The sequence below is a fragment of the Stegastes partitus genome, unplaced genomic scaffold (genome assembly GCF_000690725.1).
Source record: "Stegastes partitus isolate 25-593 unplaced genomic scaffold, Stegastes_partitus-1.0.2 Scaffold310, whole genome shotgun sequence".
In the NCBI taxonomy this organism is placed as follows: domain Eukaryota; kingdom Metazoa; phylum Chordata; class Actinopteri; family Pomacentridae; genus Stegastes; species Stegastes partitus.
The window spans coordinates 310453-328697 of record NW_007578041.1 but is presented as its reverse complement, the minus strand read 5'-3'; the positions used below and the strand labels follow the sequence as shown (position 1 = coordinate 328697).

Genomic DNA, 18245 nt, shown 5'->3' with positions numbered 1-18245 from the left:
CAGCTGGTAGTTTGTGTTTCCTTCCTGATGGTGGCAGTAACACAGCTGGACCATGAACTTTATGCTGACAAACATCCCGTTTAACAAACTTTTTCTTTTTGGTTTCCAAACAAAGTGAAGAATCCAGTTTTCTACGTATTGCCTCCATTTCATTTGGTCCAGATTTATTTTAAAGCTTTCGAGCTTCGATATGAAGAAGTGAACTTAGAAACTTTGGCAAAGTTTTTATTTCAGCTGCAGGTAGATCTCTTTATATTTCAGCCTCCCAGAGTTTAAATCTGGTCTCCGAGGCGACGTTTCTTCTCTGCAGTGATGCATTTTACATGAAGCAGCAATAGTTGGTTCACCAGAGCTGAAGAAAAGCAGCAACAGGACGTGTGTTGGACTCTATAGAGAATCAGACTGAACTCCTGAACCTGAGTTTGCCAAAAAGTAAGTCATATGTTTTATTTTAATAAAATGTAAACACATCTAACTTTTTGTTTTCTGAGCCAAAACAGTGAAAATGTGTTTGTTACATAAATAAATCGTGTTTCCCTCAAGTTGTAAATGAAAATGCAGTTTAGTTTTTAGGAGCCCGGTCTGGATATGATGGTGACCAAAGACAAGAACAAGACCAACATTTCCTCTTTTAAACTAACAAACAAAATAATTAGAAATCGGCTGATTGATATATTTTTTTCTCCTCTTTCTGTTTTAAACCAACAACAAACAACAAAGTGGGCGAGTTTCTCTGTTTTTCCAGCGGCCGTTACCGTTTAAAATGAAGTGATGAACGGCTTGGTTTTGGTTTGGAGGGCTTCCTTTGTTTTGTTTTTGTTTCAAACAAAAAATGTTGAAACTTGGCTCATTTTATTTTATTTTTCAAATATGTTCCCAAAAATTGCAAAACTAAACCCATTATTCATTTCCAATTTTATACCAACAACTAAAAACAAACAAACAAAAAAACCCAGAGAGAAGAAGTTACATTTTTTTCAATTAAAAAGCCCAAATTTTCCATTTATACCAAATATGAAAATAAGAAAGCTGGCTCATCTTTACATTTTTTTTGCATTTTAAACCAAACAAAGAGAACAAGCACATTTATCGTTTGTGCTTTTTAAACCAAAGAAGGGAAAACTGTGCCCATTGTTGTTTTTGTTGTTGTTTTTCTATTTTAAACCAAGAAACAAACAACAAAGGGAGAAAACTGGTGACATTTTTTTGTTATTCTAGTTTAAACCACAAACCAGAAAGTTGAAAATTGGCCTAATTTTATTTGATTTTTTGAAGATGTTCCCACAAATTGCAAAACTGAACCCGTTGTTCATTTTCAATTTCATACCAACAACTAAAAACAAACAAACAAAAACCCCAAAATACTAAATATGAAAACAAGAAAATTGGCTCATCTTTACATTTTTGCATTTTAAACCAAACAAAGAGAACAAGCACATTAATCATTTATTCTTTTTGAACCAATAAACAAAGAACAGAAAACTGTGCCCATTGTTGTTGTTTTTCTATTTCAAACCAAGAAACAAACACAAAAATGAATAAAACTGGTACTTTTTTTTTTTGGTTGTTCTATTTTAAATCACAAACCAAAAAGGTGACAATTACCCCAATTTCCATTTTCCCAAAGTCCAGTCACCTTAAAAATCAACTGTTGACACGTAGTCTTTGGTTTGGTTCAATCCCGTCCAAGCAGTTTCCATTTCAAACCAAGAACTGACCGTTTTTCTCTCAGAAAAATGGACGATCCTTTACTTTTTAGTGTAGTGGAGACATCGTATGTTATAACACACTGACGGCGCCGGTCTGGGTTTCCTACATTCACTGTTCCTGCTGCTGATTCTGAGCTTCAGTCCGTTTGGGGAACAAACCCAGTGAGCAGAAAAGCCCGAAGCGTCAACACTCGCCGTATTTTTCACGTCAGCGAGTGTGAATGGGACGAAGTAAACAAACGGCGCCGCCACTCTTTTCACGGCGCTGCTGGACCGGCGGCCTCCAACACGTCGGCGCTGAGCGGCGTGAAGGAGAAAAGGTCCGTCCATAGGCTGGAACATGGATTCAGGGGAAGTTCTCACAATAACACTCCAACGTAACACAAAGAAACACAAAAGCTGCCGCCCGGGCTGTTGGTTGTGGTTCGCGGCCGCTTGTCGAACACAAAGACGCTTTTGTCGTGGTGGTTTGAAGCCCAGTGAATCGTACATGTGGCAGATGGCTGTTATTCCACAACATCACATCATGGAAGGGCTTGTTATCGTGCAACAAAAATATTGTCTGTTCTCAAATAAAAGCTTGTTTTTTTTGAGTTGTTTAGTTGATTGTGAGTCCTAATCCAACACCACTGTTCTGATGATACTTAAAGGATGTTTAAATCAATCCAGGGCGTTTGTTTGACATGTGAGTAACTCTGAGGAGGTTAATGGTCGATTCCTAGTTCATGTGTACGATGATTCAAACAGGAACATCAGCACAAGACAAAAGTCTACTCTGGTTATTTTGTGTTATCAGTTCATTAGCAATTGACTGATAATGCTGCCAATTATTGATCAAGAAAGTTATGTAAACTTAGCATCACTGTTATTATATTTGAAAGAAAATATTCTAATAAAAACTACTAATTGACACGTTGACTGTAAAACAACGAGGCCCAGACGAAAACATTTCCACAGCAGAAACCCTCATTCATTCTTCTACAGTGTGGCCACGGAATTCCTCACTTTCACTGTGTTTAAATCAGCTGAAAGTGTCATTATTTCTCAGATATTTGCTGTTATTTTTACTGGTTTTCCATTTCTGAACATTACAGTATTCCATTTTTTTAACCTGATTTTTTTCTGGAACTCTTGCTGCTGATTTCACCAACTTTTCTTTTTTTTTTGTGTGCAAACATCTGAACTGCGTTGTCATTTACATTTCACAAGAAATGCAATTTCATTCAAGTTTTCAGGAGTCATCGTTGTTCGACTTAAGTTTCATTCAGTTGGCTGTTTGTTTAAGTTTAAAAAAATATCACGGTTTGGGTTAAAATACGACTTTTTTTTTATTGCATGTGACGCTCCATTTTCCAGGTCAGCCTCTCTAATATATGACTGATGCAATTAAATAAACAGCATTTGACACATACTTCTGATAAATCACAAACTATCACAATTAGCAGGAGCTAAATTTCCCCAAAGCGTAGTTAATAATATAGTTTAGTTGGACTGTGAGCTGTCACGCTTCACTAAACCCTCCTCGTATTGATGCTTTAACTCGTGTCGTTTGTTTTTTTAGTTTCATTCCAACTCTTTCCAAACTCGACGCTTGTCTCCGTTGAAGCTTTCAGGTTCATGTCTTCAGTTCCTGATTGTGTTCTGGGATATAACGACAGGTTACAGGGGCCAATGAGTGCCTTTCTCTGTTTCTGCTGAGACCTTTTCCTGGTTTCCCCCTGAGCTCAGATTCCTAAACGACATTTGGAAATAATTTTGATGGCTGTTGAGACGCGGCCTCAGATATGTGTTCGTGCTGCTTCTGTAAAATAAACAAAATCAAAGCAGTTCTGGGATGTCAGACGTCTTTCAGACATGAACATAAAACACCGTCTGAAGGGGGAATATGAATGTGTAGATGGACAGAAAACAGCAGAACCAGCTCATTTTGTTCTGCTGCTGATCCAACGTCTTCAATAACCTTCATAAAAACTTCTATCTGCTTCTGACGGCACCAGTTAGAGCCTGGTTACACATTAATGAGGCGGTTTTCATCACACTCAGGTGAATTTTTGGAAACACAACAAGTTGATGCACGTTTAGCGTTTCATCGAACTTGTTCGTTTGTTTTGGACGTTTAAACCTTTTGCTGATCAGATCTGCTGCATGTTTCAACACTCAGGTTCAGATAATACCGTCTTCAAGGTGTTTCATTCAGTTTGCATTTCCTAACATGAAGAATTTCATCTAGTTATTATATTTAATCTAAACCTCAACTTTTTTTGTGCTTTCTTAAACATGTATGGCACTGCCTACTGTCGTCGACACCTGTGACATACTCCTGAAATTATTTTCAAAACAACTCAAAATTAGTCTTTATGGTGCATTTTTCAATTTTGTACTTTTTTAGTCACAATATGTTTTTTTTTTATTACTCTGTGTGTTTTGTACCTTGGCATATTTGTCTATTATATTTTATACTTCTGTTATATTTTATGCACTTGGGGATCGATGAAGTCTTTCTATTCTGATCTATAAAATCACTGAAAATTTGTTATAAAAACTACTTACAATCTTTACAAAATGGCTCAAACTGTTCAAAATTACTCAGAATTGACTCAAAATGACTTCTGAATTCGTCTTAATTACAACTTTTCCTAAATCTCCTCCAAATTTAAAGAAAATGTGTTTAAAATGCCTGAAAATTTGTCAAATATGACAAAAACGTCGCCGAAACGACTCAAATTTGTTGCAAAAGGCATAAAAATTGTCAGAAATAATTGAGTCCTGCAGACAGAAGACATCTCTGAGTTCTTTCTCCTCCTTCGTCTGTTTCCGTCGAGCTGCAGGACTTCATGTTGCAGAGAAGTGAACCTGTACTTTGCAAGGTTATAAGATGTTAGCAGTTGTTTGGGGGCTCGTCCGGGATCACAAACCTGCTCCTGCTTTTTTTTCTTAAAGAGCACAAACTGACCTTGGCTGGATTACACATTGAATCATTATCATCATTAGAGGCCTTCTGGAAGGTTGTTTAAGCAAATGAAACCATGACATTACCAGAACGCAGCGTTAGCAAACCAGAAGCACCGTCACTTCCACCAACTTTAACCCATAATAACCACTGTTCCCTCCATTTTCTACCCTTGTTTCCTTCCTTTCTACTCCCTCAGGGCATCAGCAGCTTGTTCAGTTCCCTGAAGGTGGTCCGGCTGCTGCGTCTCGGCCGGGTGGCCAGAAAACTGGACCACTACCTGGAGTACGGCGCCGCTGTTCTGGTTCTGCTGGTCTGCGTGTTCGGACTGGTGGCCCACTGGCTCGCCTGCATCTGGTACGCTCAGCTTTTACCTTCAGAAACCATCCAAACCAAACCTGCCGTACGATATCCACACCAACAGGAAACAGCTGAGCCATGTTGTCTGGAGTCTGATGGGGTTCTAGGACTTCCAATGAGAACCCCGTGAAGCTCCAGATGTTCTCATGGAGACGAGCGAACGGTGCAAACAGTTCGGTGCCTTCGGGGCTAAAACAGGAACAACACGAGCTCCGAACTCCGTTCCTCCTCCGTCTGTTCTTACCAATGATTAATGGTTATAATAACCATAATTACGGTTTCGCTGAAGCAGCCGATTGAATGTTCTCACCAGCAAATGAAGGGAAACTGGAATTCTGTTAAACCCAGACGTTTGAGGGAGTTTACGTTGAGAGGTTTCTACGTAAATAACATAGAGATTAAGACAGTTAAAGGACTTTTAAAGAGGAGTTTTTCCCTCTGTTGACTAGTTTTCTCATTTTATTTATGCAGCCAGTTCTCGTTTAACTCTGGTCGTTTAAGTCTAGTTTGAAGCAAGTTTTTCCAGTTTAAACCAACCTCAGGAGGAGGTCTGAGGAGTGAAAGTGGCAGAAGTTGCAGGACTTTAACCCAGAAGTTTGAATTTGTTTTTATTTTCTGACTCATTTTGACTCATTGTTTGGTTACGTTTGAGGGGAAAACGAATAATTTGGGTTAAAACTCAGCTTTTCACATTAAAAACATTATACAAGGCAAATGTGTAATGCTGAATTATTGAGCTACTGACAGATTATTAATTTGAGATAAATAAAAGTAAGAATAAAGATCAGATTAACCAGATTCCCATGACTGGAGGACTTTATCAGTATTGATTATTAGACTGTTCTGTAGTTATTCTTGCAGATTAATCTGTCCGTTATTTTCTCAGTTAGTCTAGACATTTTAAGAAAATAGTGAAAAATCATGATCAGCTTCCCAAAACCCAAGATGATGAATGTCCTGTTCTGTCCAACGTTACCCAGTTTATTGTCACAGAGGAAGAAAGAAACCAGAAAATATCCACATTTAAGGAACTGAAATCACAAAATTTAGACATTTTTTCTTAAATAGTTATGATCATCAAACTAGTTGGTGGTTAATTTAACAGCTGACAACTAATCAATGGATCATTACGGCTCAAATGAATAAATTCATGTAATTTCAAGGAGACACAGTCTGAGTCTGGTTCTTCAAACTGAAAACTTCCTGAACATGTTTAGATTCTGATAAAATTACACCTAGCAAGTTTAAATATTCAGTTTAAGACCCTGTGGTGTTATTTACGGGGTGATTTTAGCTAAATAATTTACATATTAGGGATTAAAACCCTACAAAAATGTAATGAAGTAGTTGAGACTCTTAACTAAAGCCAATATTAAGCTAACACTCAAGGCATGTGATAATTATTCAGGTTATTATGACAAAAATATACGTAAAAACCCAACAAATCTGAAGTTTTCCTTTTTTCTTATTTGTATTTTATGTCACATGTTTTGTGTAGTCGTGGTAAAAAACGTGAGTGCCAGTAAACTGGGACCAGTGGGAAGTTCCTAATCTGCTGGAAACAAACAGACTGGGAATAAAAAGCAGTGATTCCTTTCTACTGCGGGTGGATGACTGAAGCTCGTTCCACTGGTATTCAGCTCTAGATCAGACGTTTGCTGTGACCCCGGTAACACTCTTGGTTTGGTCCCGTCAGGTACAGCATCGGAGACTACGAGGTGATCGACGAGGCCACCAACACCATCAAGATGGACAGCTGGCTGTACCAGCTGGCCATCAGCATTGGCTCACCGTACCGCTACAATGCCAGCGGCTCCGGCCAATGGGAGGGCGGCCCCGGTAAAGACTCGCTGTACATCACCTCGCTGTACTTCACCATGACCAGCCTGACCACCATCGGCTTCGGAAACATCGCCCCGAGCACCGACGGCGAGAAGATCTTCTCCGTGGCCATGATGATGGTCGGATGTAAGTAGTCTGAGTCTGCTGCTGTGGTTTCGGTCGTTTTGGGGTGAAACGGCTCCTTTACTGCTGTTGGAATGTGATTTATAGAAATGCTGCTGCTGGTTGAGTTTTTATTCGTGTTGACATCTGAAACCATGTGATCTGTCAGTACTGGCTGGTTGTAGGTATTTTAGCTGAAGGTTGGATGGGGCCATCGGTTGGTCAGGCCAATACATGTCAGTAAATGCGTTGTAGATCAGCTGTAGTACCTGGTTGTTCCACTTGGTGAAGCCTCTCACTGAGATGGAGTTCCAGGTGTGTCTGCTGACCTCCCTGCTGTCGAACTGCCAACTGTGGTCGTCATGTTGATCAACTCTGCAGGATCATGGTATAGAAAGATGTCTGGTGGTTGTCTGGTTAAGGTACCTGGGAGTCATGCTAACAATGCTAAGTTAGGATGCTCTGAGGGAATCCTGCTGCTGCTGGTGTTGGAATTTATATTCGTGTTGACATCTGAATGTGATGACCAGTGCTGGCTGGTTGTTGGTATTTTAACTCAAGGTTGGATGTCAGTCCAAGGCCTGTACATGTCAGAAAAGATGTTGTAGATCAGCTGTTGTACCACCAGGTGGCGCCTCTCACTGAGATGGAGTTCCAGGTGTGTCTGCTGACCTCCCTGCTGTCTAACTGCTGTCTATCAACTCTGCAGTATCAGGTTATAGAAAGTTGTCTGGTGGTTGTGTGATTAAGTTAGCTAGCTATGTGACACATGCTAACGAAGCTAAGCTAAGATGCTCTAAGGGAATGCTGCTGCTGCTGCTGGAATTTCATTATGTGCTGACATTTTAAGCAGCGTGATGTGTGAGACGTAAACAATTTTAGCTTATACTGGACAAATTTTAAATCACTTTGGGAAACTTTTGAATTGCTGAACAATTTTAGCTCGTTTTGAACGGTTTTTGTGTCATTTCGCACAAGTTTCTCACTATTTTGAATGCATTTTTGTTATTGTCTGTATCATTTAATACAACTTAAGCATTTTTTTTTTTCCTGAACCAACCTATTTTAGAAAAATTGCGTGTCAATCTGCAACAAGAAGCTGTAAAACGGCGTCTTGTTTAGTTAGCTAGCTTCTTCAGTTTGAGCCAGTTGCAAATCACTTCTTCAGTCACTGAGCAAATAGAGCTTATTTTGAACAGGTTTTTGTCATTTTGAAAATATTTTTTAGTCCCTTTGAACCATTTTCAAGGCATTCAGGACAGGTTTCTGTAATTTTGGACACATTTAGAATGATTTTTTATTATTTTCAACATTTTTTAAATCATTTAAGATGGTTCTAACATATCTTTGTCTGAACTCCAGTATTTTAGCTAACTACCTGAGGTTCATGCTAAAAATGGTAAGCTAGGATTTTCTTGTCTATCAACGCTGCTCTGAAGGAATCCTTCTACTGCTACTGGTGGACATTTTGTCATTTTGGACAACTTGTGAATCATGTTGGACAGTTTTCCAGCCACTTGTAGACATTTTGGGTACATTTCTGTAATTGTTCATCCTCTTTAAACACCGTCTGCACAAATTTGAAGTTACTTTGGACAATTTCACCAATTCCTTTCCCGAATTCAGCTACTTTGGACACATTTTAAGTTGTAAAAACTTCCCAAGTGGCTGTCCGGTTGAGTCGGCTACCTGACTCTCGAGCTAATTATGCTAAGCTAAGATTTTTTTGTCTGGAGCTGAAGAAATCCTGCTGCTGAAGTTTTTGTCATTTAGACAAATTCTGAGTCATGTTGGACAGTTTTCCAGTCACTTATGGAAAACTTTCCGGTTGAGTCGGCTACCTGACTCTCGTGCTAATTATGCTAAGCTAGTATTTTTAAACGCTAATGAGCTAAGAGTCGGTGGAAGACACTGCTAACATTCAGGAGCAGCAAGACTCGGATTATAACAACAGTCAAGTGTTAAAGTGTGTCGATAATGTGCGATACTCATGGGTAAACCACGAACCCTTCATCTGTATTTATTCTGTATCATAACTGCAGCAAAAACATCTGCAATATGTTCTTTTTGCAAAGTTTGAGGCCACAGGGGGGAAGTTTCACCGCTCTAATTTACTCGTCTGCTGTTTAAACTTATTTCCAATCACAGCTCCTCGTCTACATTCCTGCACTCGGAAGCCTCATATGAGCCGAGTTTCCCCGTGGAGCTATAATAATGGAGGACGCTAACGGGGAGATTTGTGTTCTTTAACGCCGTTAGCAGCCGCTCGGCGGGAGGCGGCGATGAAACGGGAGATGAGTGAACTGGATAATAGACCTCGGCACACATGATGAACGGCTCTCTGGGCTCCCGGTGCTTAATCTGAGGAATCATCTGAACAAATGACACACAGATGAGATATTTATGGCCGATGAGAAGAGAAGAGAAACTCATCTGGTGTGGATTTTTTTTTTTACAGAGAAGTCTTTATAGCGCCTGAACAATGTTTGCATCTGGCTTCATTACGTTTCTTGTTCCTTTTGTTTCCTCCACCAAGCTGCCAAACCTTAACTGTAATTCAAACACAAGCTTAGTTGCCGTCGATTGTTCAGCGGTTTGCGGCGTTTGAAACGTCCCTGCTCTCGACAGATATGTCCGGCCAGTGCAGCTAAATGATGCTGCAGCTTCGTTAACGGACGCACAACATCGTGAAAGTAAAGAGAAGCTCGTCTGTGGGACGTTAGAGCAGATTTTCTCGTTTAGTTTTGGCAAAATCCCGTTTGTTCTTTACCCCTCAGACTCTAACAGAGACGCCTCTTCTCGGTTTAGTTACTTTCGGAGTACGTGTCGCAGTAACACGTCGCACACTTTAAATGAAACGACGCCAATCGACCGCCAAGATGATGCCAGATGCTTGTCGGCACCGCAAACGCTCACTGAGAAAAATAACTTTGAAATTTAAGCGTAGTTTTGACCCGCACAGAGTTATGCATGAAGTCGCTCTGGTCTGAATGACTCATGAGCTCTCTGCAATCATTTCATCAGATATTAATGTCTGCCTTTAATATTAATACATCACTAGAATGAGCAGAGAAAAGAAAAACAAAGCTGCTCAGAGGGGATCTGTCGGGTTTTCATTTTTGTATGTTAATCTCCACAGTTAATAAAGTTTTAGAGTCCTTCAATTAAAGAACTCGAGTTAATTGCATTAGTTATTCTATTTTCTAGTCAGCTAATTTTATTTAGTTTTTGCAGGGTTTGAATCCTAACATATTAACTCCCACCATCAATACCACCACAAGGGCCTTAACCTGAATATTTACTCGTTAGTTTAATTTATTTAATGTATTAATTGTCTGTTTTACTGGGAAGCATTTTGCTTTTGTTGTAAATGTTCTGTCTTAAAAAACTTCCACGTTTGTTCAATCCAGAGTAATCAAGTTATGAAGACAGACCAGATGTCTGAAAGTTAAAATCTTTACTAATTTATTCGCCTTCTTTTTTTAAAACTCCTGCTTCTCACCTTAATAACTCACAAAGCCCACGTTGTCTCATATCTTACTATATATTAAAATAAACAGCAGAACCCACACTGTCCGATGATACCAGGTGTTTTTCTGGACTACGAAGCGTTGTTGGGTAAACCTGCTGAGAAAAACAGCAAAACTTCTGCATCGTCTCCAACGAGCTTCTGACATTTTGTGTGAAAAATAAACACAAAATCATCGGATTTCCTCCATTTTTCCTCCAGTTTCTGAGTCATACAGTTTCTTACCATCATGGTTCTTATATTTCCTGATTTCAGACAATCTCCTCCACAAGATCATGTAAAGAAATCTGTGCAGTTTATGGTGAGGTACATGTAGAAAAACGACAATTTCATCGCAGGAAATGTGTTTTTTCTTTAATATAAAAGCCAATATCGAAAATCTCCTGGTATTGTCATATTAAACAATATAAAATGTGAAGAGCTGAGACTGTCCTTAAAAAAAAAGAGATACAGCATGTTTAGCTAACACTTAAAAAAATCCCCTCAAGACGCCCTCGAGCTCCAACACATAGCTCACCACTGTGCTCCTGTTATATTGTACATACAGGAACTGTGGCGTTAATACAGGAAGCGTCTTTATTTTTATTTTATCTGGTGTTATTTAAATGAAATCAGAGGTCTGTGTGAGGATTGATTTTTGGATGTGAAGCTACAGATGGTAGAAACTCTCAGAAGCTTCCAGCGGAGGGAAAAAAAATTAATTTAATTTGAATATTTGTGGGTTTTGAACAATCAGCTTTGGGCCGGTGACTTAGAATCAGGTTCTCGAGGCTCTCGGTTCCTTTCTCAGGGAACGTTTTGTGTGTTTTGTCGACGCCGCCGAGGCCTGATGGGGTTTGTGTGACTAAAAATTCAACATCCTGCAGGAGGAGCGACTCTCAGGTCATCCATTATTAAACCCATCGCTCCATCCGCCTGGATGCTGCTGTTCTTTTTCCTTTTTTTTCCTTTTTGCTATCGAGTTTTTCCCCGGAGGCTTCGTTAGAGGAACAACTGGCAGAACGGTTCGGTATTAAAGAGCTGCTTGTAGCTTGAACTTTCACTGGATTCATGCAGAGGTTTTAATAATTACATGCTTTTATTAAGAAACAGATCATTTTCATTCCTGCAGTGTTTCCGAAAGGTTTTTTTTTTTTTACTGTAAATATATACCGATTCTTCCTTTTTTTAAAATGAAATTGCAGAAAATTTTACATTAAATTATAAAACACAAAAAATGTTTGTGAAATATATAAAATATACTAAAATACAGATATTATGTGTAGACATAAGTTAGAGTTTTTTTTTTTATTGCAAATGTAATTTCACAAACTTTTTGGTATTTTAACATAATTTAACACATAAAAACAACAAATAAAAAGAATCAAAAGAGTTCTTGCACTTTTTTAAATATATTTTTTAAAATATTATGGTTTCTGAAGTTTCTGATGCCGAACTGAAACCTCAACCTTCAGCAGATCAGTGATCAGACGATGGACATCTGCTTTATCTCAAATAATCAACAGAAAAATTACAAAAATAAAAAAAAACAAAATTAAAAATAATAAAAATTGAAAATAAATTAAAAAAATAATAAAATGTCATGAATTAAAAAATAAAATAAATACATTAAAAAATAAAAATGAAGAAAATACATTCAATAAATAAATAAATAAATAAATAAATAAATAAATAAAAACAAATTATTATTTTTCTATAATTTTATTTATTTGTCTTTATATTTCTACTTTTATTATCCTTTTCTTTTATGAATTAGTTTTTGATTAATATTGCTTTATATTGCCATATTATTTAGTTTTTATTTCATTTATTCTTTTTATTTTATTATTCTTTTATTGATTTATTTTGGTCATGTGGCGCTCTCACTGCTCCACAGATAAAGACAGGTAGGACGTAAACGGTTAAATCTGTTAAATCTGTCAGGAGAAGCGTGTTTCTGTGACCCGTCTGGATGAAGATGGTCTTCCTAGATTGTGATAAATGGAGTTTTGGGAGATTGTGATCACTTGAGATGCTCCTCAGATCAGACGGAGACGAGACCAGACAGAGATCATCTGGGTCAAGTGCTGCCGCTTCACATCCTCCTCCTCCTCCTCCGTTTACTCCCAGTTAATCTCACGCGACATCGTCTGTCTGCGGGCGGCGTGAAGCCGAGTAGATGTTCGGCCTCCAGGTCCTTTGGTCCTGGAGAGTCCTGAAGAGTCCTGGAGAGTCCTGGTGGGTTTGTGGTCGACCTTGGAGGAGGTTTGGAGGCTTCGATGTTGAAAGATTATCAGTTAAAGGTGCAAAGTGCAGGTTTATTGGTTCCACTGTGTCTTTAAACCTTTTTTATTCTCTTGTTTTCAGACATTTTAGCCCCTGAACCTTAAAGTAACAGAACCAGAACCTTCCTCAGTGGGCCAGAAAACCTTGAACAACACTTTAAATTTCCCTTAAACTGACAGGACTCAGGCAAAGTCGGGAAATTCTTGCATTTACTGTTAATTTAGCTGAGACAGAGCAAACCGAGGCTGGTTCATGAACACAGACGCGTCTTCTCTGTCTTATTTTGAAGGTTTTATTGCAGGTTTACTCGCTTTTATTTATCATTGGGGATACTTTATCTTTTACACCGTCATATGAGCACAACCTATTCCGTTATGTGAGCCTGAATTACACAAAATGACGAGTAAAAATATAGAAATAAATATTAATGAGGCGTCACTCAGACTACAGGAAGTCCATGATGGCAGCAGAGAGCATTGTGGGAATTTAGCTACCAGGTGTCAACGTGGTTTGAACAACTTTTGAATCATTTTGGACAATTTCTCAGTAATCTTGGACAAGTCGCCCCAGACAAAAGTTATTTGTTTTTTTTGGACAATTCAATTTTAAGAAAATATAAACAAGTTTTGAGGATTTTAGACAAAATATGAGTCATTTGGTGAAGTTGCAAGATGTTTTTGCCAAGTTTTGAGTTTAGCTGCAGTACCTGGTTGTTTCTCCAGGTGGAGCCTCTTCCTGTTTAATAATGTAGACACCAGAGGAGGCATCACTCAGACTACAGGAAGTCATGCTGGCGAGCAGAGAGCATTGTGGGAGTTCAGCTAGCAAGTGTCAACGTGTTTTGGACAAGTTTCGAATAATTTTGGACAATTTTTAAGTTGTTTTTGACAAAAGTTCAGTCATTTTCAAGTTTATTTGTGGTGTGACAATTCAATTCCATGAAAACATGAACAAGTTTTGAGATTTTAGGCCAACTTTGAGTCATTTTGGAGACACGTCCAGACGTTTTAGTCAAGTTTAGCTGCAGTACCTGGTTGTTCCACCAGGTGGAGCCTCTTCCTACTCAGACCACAGGGCACCATGACAAAGCCTGAACCGAAAAAACATAAAACATAAATGTAAATCATGGTGTATAAGACCACAGATATTTAATGTTTAATTCATAGTTTTGGTCAGTAGTTTTTCTGCAAAATGTAAAATAACCTCTGTGAGATTATTCCAGTGGCATTAAAATAAAAACCTCTTGGAAGAAGCTGGTTTTTGACGCTCAAACACAGCGTGATTTATTTGATATTTACTTTCTACCAGGCGTTAGCTGGTGTTTCTAGAACCAGAGTAACGTGGACGCATCCAGAGTTCCCTTCAGGAGGCGACATGTTGAAGAAACACGGCGAGTCGTGAACCTGAACATTCGTGCTCATCATGAAACTTTGATCAGTGCCATTAAGGAGCAATTAGCATAATCGTCCGTAATGATCTCCACTTAATTCCATTATGTGTAATTACATCCCGTCACGAGGAGGCAGGATATTTTTATGTTTTATAGGAGTCACGACACCACATCACGCTGTCTGGTCTCAGTTCACTCACAGGTGGAGAGTTTTCAGCCTGTCGTCTCTCATCATTACAATAAACACATAAAACAACCAGGAGCTGCTTCTATTCGCCATATTTCAAATCAACATAACATTTAATAGAAAAGGAAAATGAAGGAAACCAAAACGACTTTTCTCTCAGTTTGTAGTCTGTAATTTTAACGCTTTAAGCCCAAAAACTGCCAAAAAAAAAAAAATCACAAAACAAATGACACCATGTGTTAGAATCACAAGCTCGTACAAACAGAAGGAACTGCTGGATTTTCAGCCTCCCATTGGGGTTTATCTGGGATTTTTAAATTTTCATTGGAAAACGGAGCCAACGCTCAGCTTAAAATGGTCCCATGTCATCAAAATGACTTCATTCCACGTTTAGATTTAAAAATTTGTGACAAATAAATGGTTCTCACCAAAGAAACTTTGCAAAAAACTAAATCTTCTGCGCTCCTTAGTGCAACAGTTAAGCCATTAGTGACTCAGCGGTGACCAACAGTGTTGAGACAAAAATTCAGAGATTTTAGGTTGAACTGCAGCCAGTGTTTCCTCAGAGAGAGACTGAGAGGAAAATAAAACCTACTGGATCAGTAAATAAATGCAGCCTGGATCAGAAACAGAGAACAGAGGAGCCAGTTGTTGGAGATACATCCAGCATGGTGGAACATCTTTCTACAGATGATGGTGGAACATCTTTCTACTTCTGATGGTGGAACATCTTTCTATAGATGATGGTGGAACATCTTTCTACATATGTTGGTGGAACATCTTTCTACATCTGATGGTGGAACATCTTTCTACTGATGTTGAGCAGAGCAGAGAGAAAGGTTGTAGAAATGTAAGTTCTTTCTGTTCAGGTTGTTCTGTTCCCACTGAGCTGCAGGACTTCATGTTGCAGTGAGAAATGAACCAACAGTGAGTGAAAATGAGCCAGAAGCAGAGGGTCAGTATGAGGAGACCTTTCTTTGTCGGGAGAGAATTAAAACGTCAGATATTTCTAACTGCAGCTATGAGGTGGAACCATCGACGAGTCTCTGAAACCTTCATGGAGCTGCAGCAGTGATCTGATGGGAAGCGACACTGTTCTCTTTCAGATTTCTTTGATGCTGTTCAGTCAGCAACACGAGTGCCGACGGCGGCGGGGAGCGCTCGTTCAGCCCCGATGCTTCTGCTCATGCAGCACTATCGGAGCTGCGCTGCTGCATGCGGCGGTCGCACGGCGAACCAGGCCGTGGATCGGCCCTGCATTAGCGCCGCTCATCGTTCTGCATCGAGAGGAGGCTTTTCCAGAATCGCCCACATTTATCCACACGGGTGGCTGAGAACAGGAGCTCTGATCCTGAACTCTATCTGCTACTTACCTTCGCAGTGGGAAGCTATGCTGGAGTGTGACGCCTGGAAACTGACACGCTTATGCAACTAAACTGCTGTCTAAATAAAACGTAGGCTCTACAGTCGTTGACTTATAGCAAGAACCTTTCTAGTTAATGCACATTTTCCATTTTACGACTTCACGGTTGCTCCTTTTCAGTCAAACAGTCGTACACTAGATGGATTCAGCAAAGGAAACTGTGGTATCTGATGTTGTACCTCATGAGTTTTGAAGGTTTCAGATAGGCTTCCCCAGGTCAAGGGCTACACATATGGTTTGGAGCGTTTCGACAAGAGTTATCAGGTCAACAGGTCGCCGAAGGAAAGTCGCCTCATTGTCTAAAGGTTGGGTTTCCCATATGGTATGAATCAGTGGTTCTTAGTTTGACAAAAACAACTGCCCTGTATAAGCCAGTGGTTAAGTTTGTCCTCGAGGGTTTTGGATTTTATTCTGGAGGTCTTTTTGGCTTTGAATCCTCTCACGGGCATCTGAGGTATTGTACTTGTTTAAACAAACTTCTTTTTATATCAACAAGACGGTATCTTTCTTCATCATCTTCACATCATCGCTACTCAATAAACAACAAAACAAAAACGTCCAACATGTTGTAAAAAGAGTTTTACTGAACTGAAATCATGATATTTTCCAAAATCTAACCCAACAACAGCTGACAGTAGCCCCACTTGGGCCACAAAGCCCAGCTTCTTTGGTGAAAGTCATTTTTGAACTGGAAAAAAAAACACGACAGGACTTCTAGAAACTATTGCAAGTGTTGCAGGAGCACTGGGAGCAGAGCGTCACCGTGCAAGGAGACGAGGTTCGAGGGTCTACGCACTGCTTTAGTACATGCTAGGAGATAAACGAAGGGTTCTCGACAGGTTTACACAACAGGACTTCTGCAAAAAGGCTAAAATCAAACCCAGGCTGCTGCAGGGAGGACTTTCAGGTTGCTCCCCACAGTCTTGGAACTTTTTGATCGCACTTCGTATTCACCAGATTTTGCTCTCTGCTGCGTCTTTCTCAAACTTACATTCAAATTAAAGGCTCACCATGTGGACACAGTGCAGGACATTTAGCGTTTATTGCAGGTAGAGCTTGACAGGGAGGATTCCAGATGTTGTAGGAGCGCTGGGAGCAGAGCATCACTGCACAAGACCACGACTTTAAAGGGGATCGTAGGGAAATTCAAATAGATAAAAAAACAAGATATATTGCAGTTTGGTTTGTCACTGCTCAGCCTTTATTAAATGCTCTGTTTGACATCAGTTAGACAGTATAAATTAGTGCTCACCACAAAGAAACCCATGAAACCGTCAACATGATGAGTCCAAGGAGCAAATCTAACACCGTCTGACAGGATGCACCTCCAAGTTCTTTCTTCTTCAGCAGATATTTGGTGTCGGGCTGCTTTTCCCAAACTTTTATACTCAATACATGAGTGTGTCGTTAAAAAAACGGGACTAAAACTAATGTTAGAAACTGTCTCGGAGACTTTTGCGTCTCAAACTGCCTCTGATCGGATCCCGACAGCCGCTTATTTGTCAGCGCGTCATCCTCCTCGTTATCGTAAGTGATTAAAATGAAGGTTTGGGTCTGACAGCGACGATTTGTTCCTCCGAAAAACGTCCGTTCAAAGGTTTGATTGCGGAGGAGATGAAAGCGCTGGCTGACAGTTCTTCCACTCCGTAAGCTGCACTTAAGGAATAACGGTGATTACGGTCTGACAGGCGTTGCATAAGCGTTGTGTAAAAACCTTTCTATTAAACTCCTCCAGCTGATCCCTGTAATCTTTCCCCTCCGCCCGACTCCGCCATTTACTGCATTCTTGTTCTTGACACCAACTGAAAAGGGCACGAAGAAACTCTGAATCGAATTACAAAACGTTTCCAGGCTGTAATCAAGCCTCTAACTTGACAAAATCTAATTGGCGATGACCAAGTTTTCTTATTTTCTCTCTGAGGTGGAACCACAGATAAGGATAGAGGCAGAAGCAGCCACCGACCCCCGCCGAGTTCTTCGTGCTGCCGAACAGAAAGGTGTCGGAGGGGTTTAATGGGATTCCGGGTGAAGCAGGTTAACACCACAAAGCGATGAGGAGGAGCTGCTGCTGCTGCTGTAATCCTCCCCGAACAAAGCAGAGCTCTGCAGAGTCGAAGAGTGCAGCGAATAAAAACAGACTCCAGTGTTCGTCCAGAGTCTTAGTGGTGTTTCTTAAATAAATCAAACACTGCGGTGAGGCAATTCCAATCCAATGCAAACTGTCTTTTTGGAACATAAATGGACTCCTCTAACTCCTGAAAAGTCATTTTATCTGGTTGAAACGACTCTTCTGTGCACATCGACTGTGGGAAGATGTTTCAGACATCCGAGCTGACTTGAGAGTTGTCCAAAATAATTGAAAAACTGTCACATTTGGACAAATTTGACTCCTACAGTGCTCAGAGTGACCAAATACTATCGATATTTAACTTTTTCCATGTTTACAACCTCAACAAACATGAGCTCTAGAAAGATGTTCCACCATCAG

At 39.7% G+C, this 18245-nt stretch overlaps 1 protein-coding gene across 1 annotated transcript in view; it reads left to right on the top strand.

Annotated features, from left to right (window-relative positions):
* Positions 1 to 18245, top strand: part of kcnh5b (potassium voltage-gated channel, subfamily H (eag-related), member 5b) — a 143226-nt gene that overhangs the window by 50885 nt on the left and 74096 nt on the right. The window contains exons 8-9 of the mRNA XM_008283422.1: positions 4859 to 5016; positions 6716 to 6987. Of these exons, the coding sequence (XP_008281644.1) occupies positions 4859 to 5016; positions 6716 to 6987 (430 nt within the window). The remainder of the gene's footprint in view (positions 1 to 4858; positions 5017 to 6715; positions 6988 to 18245) is intronic.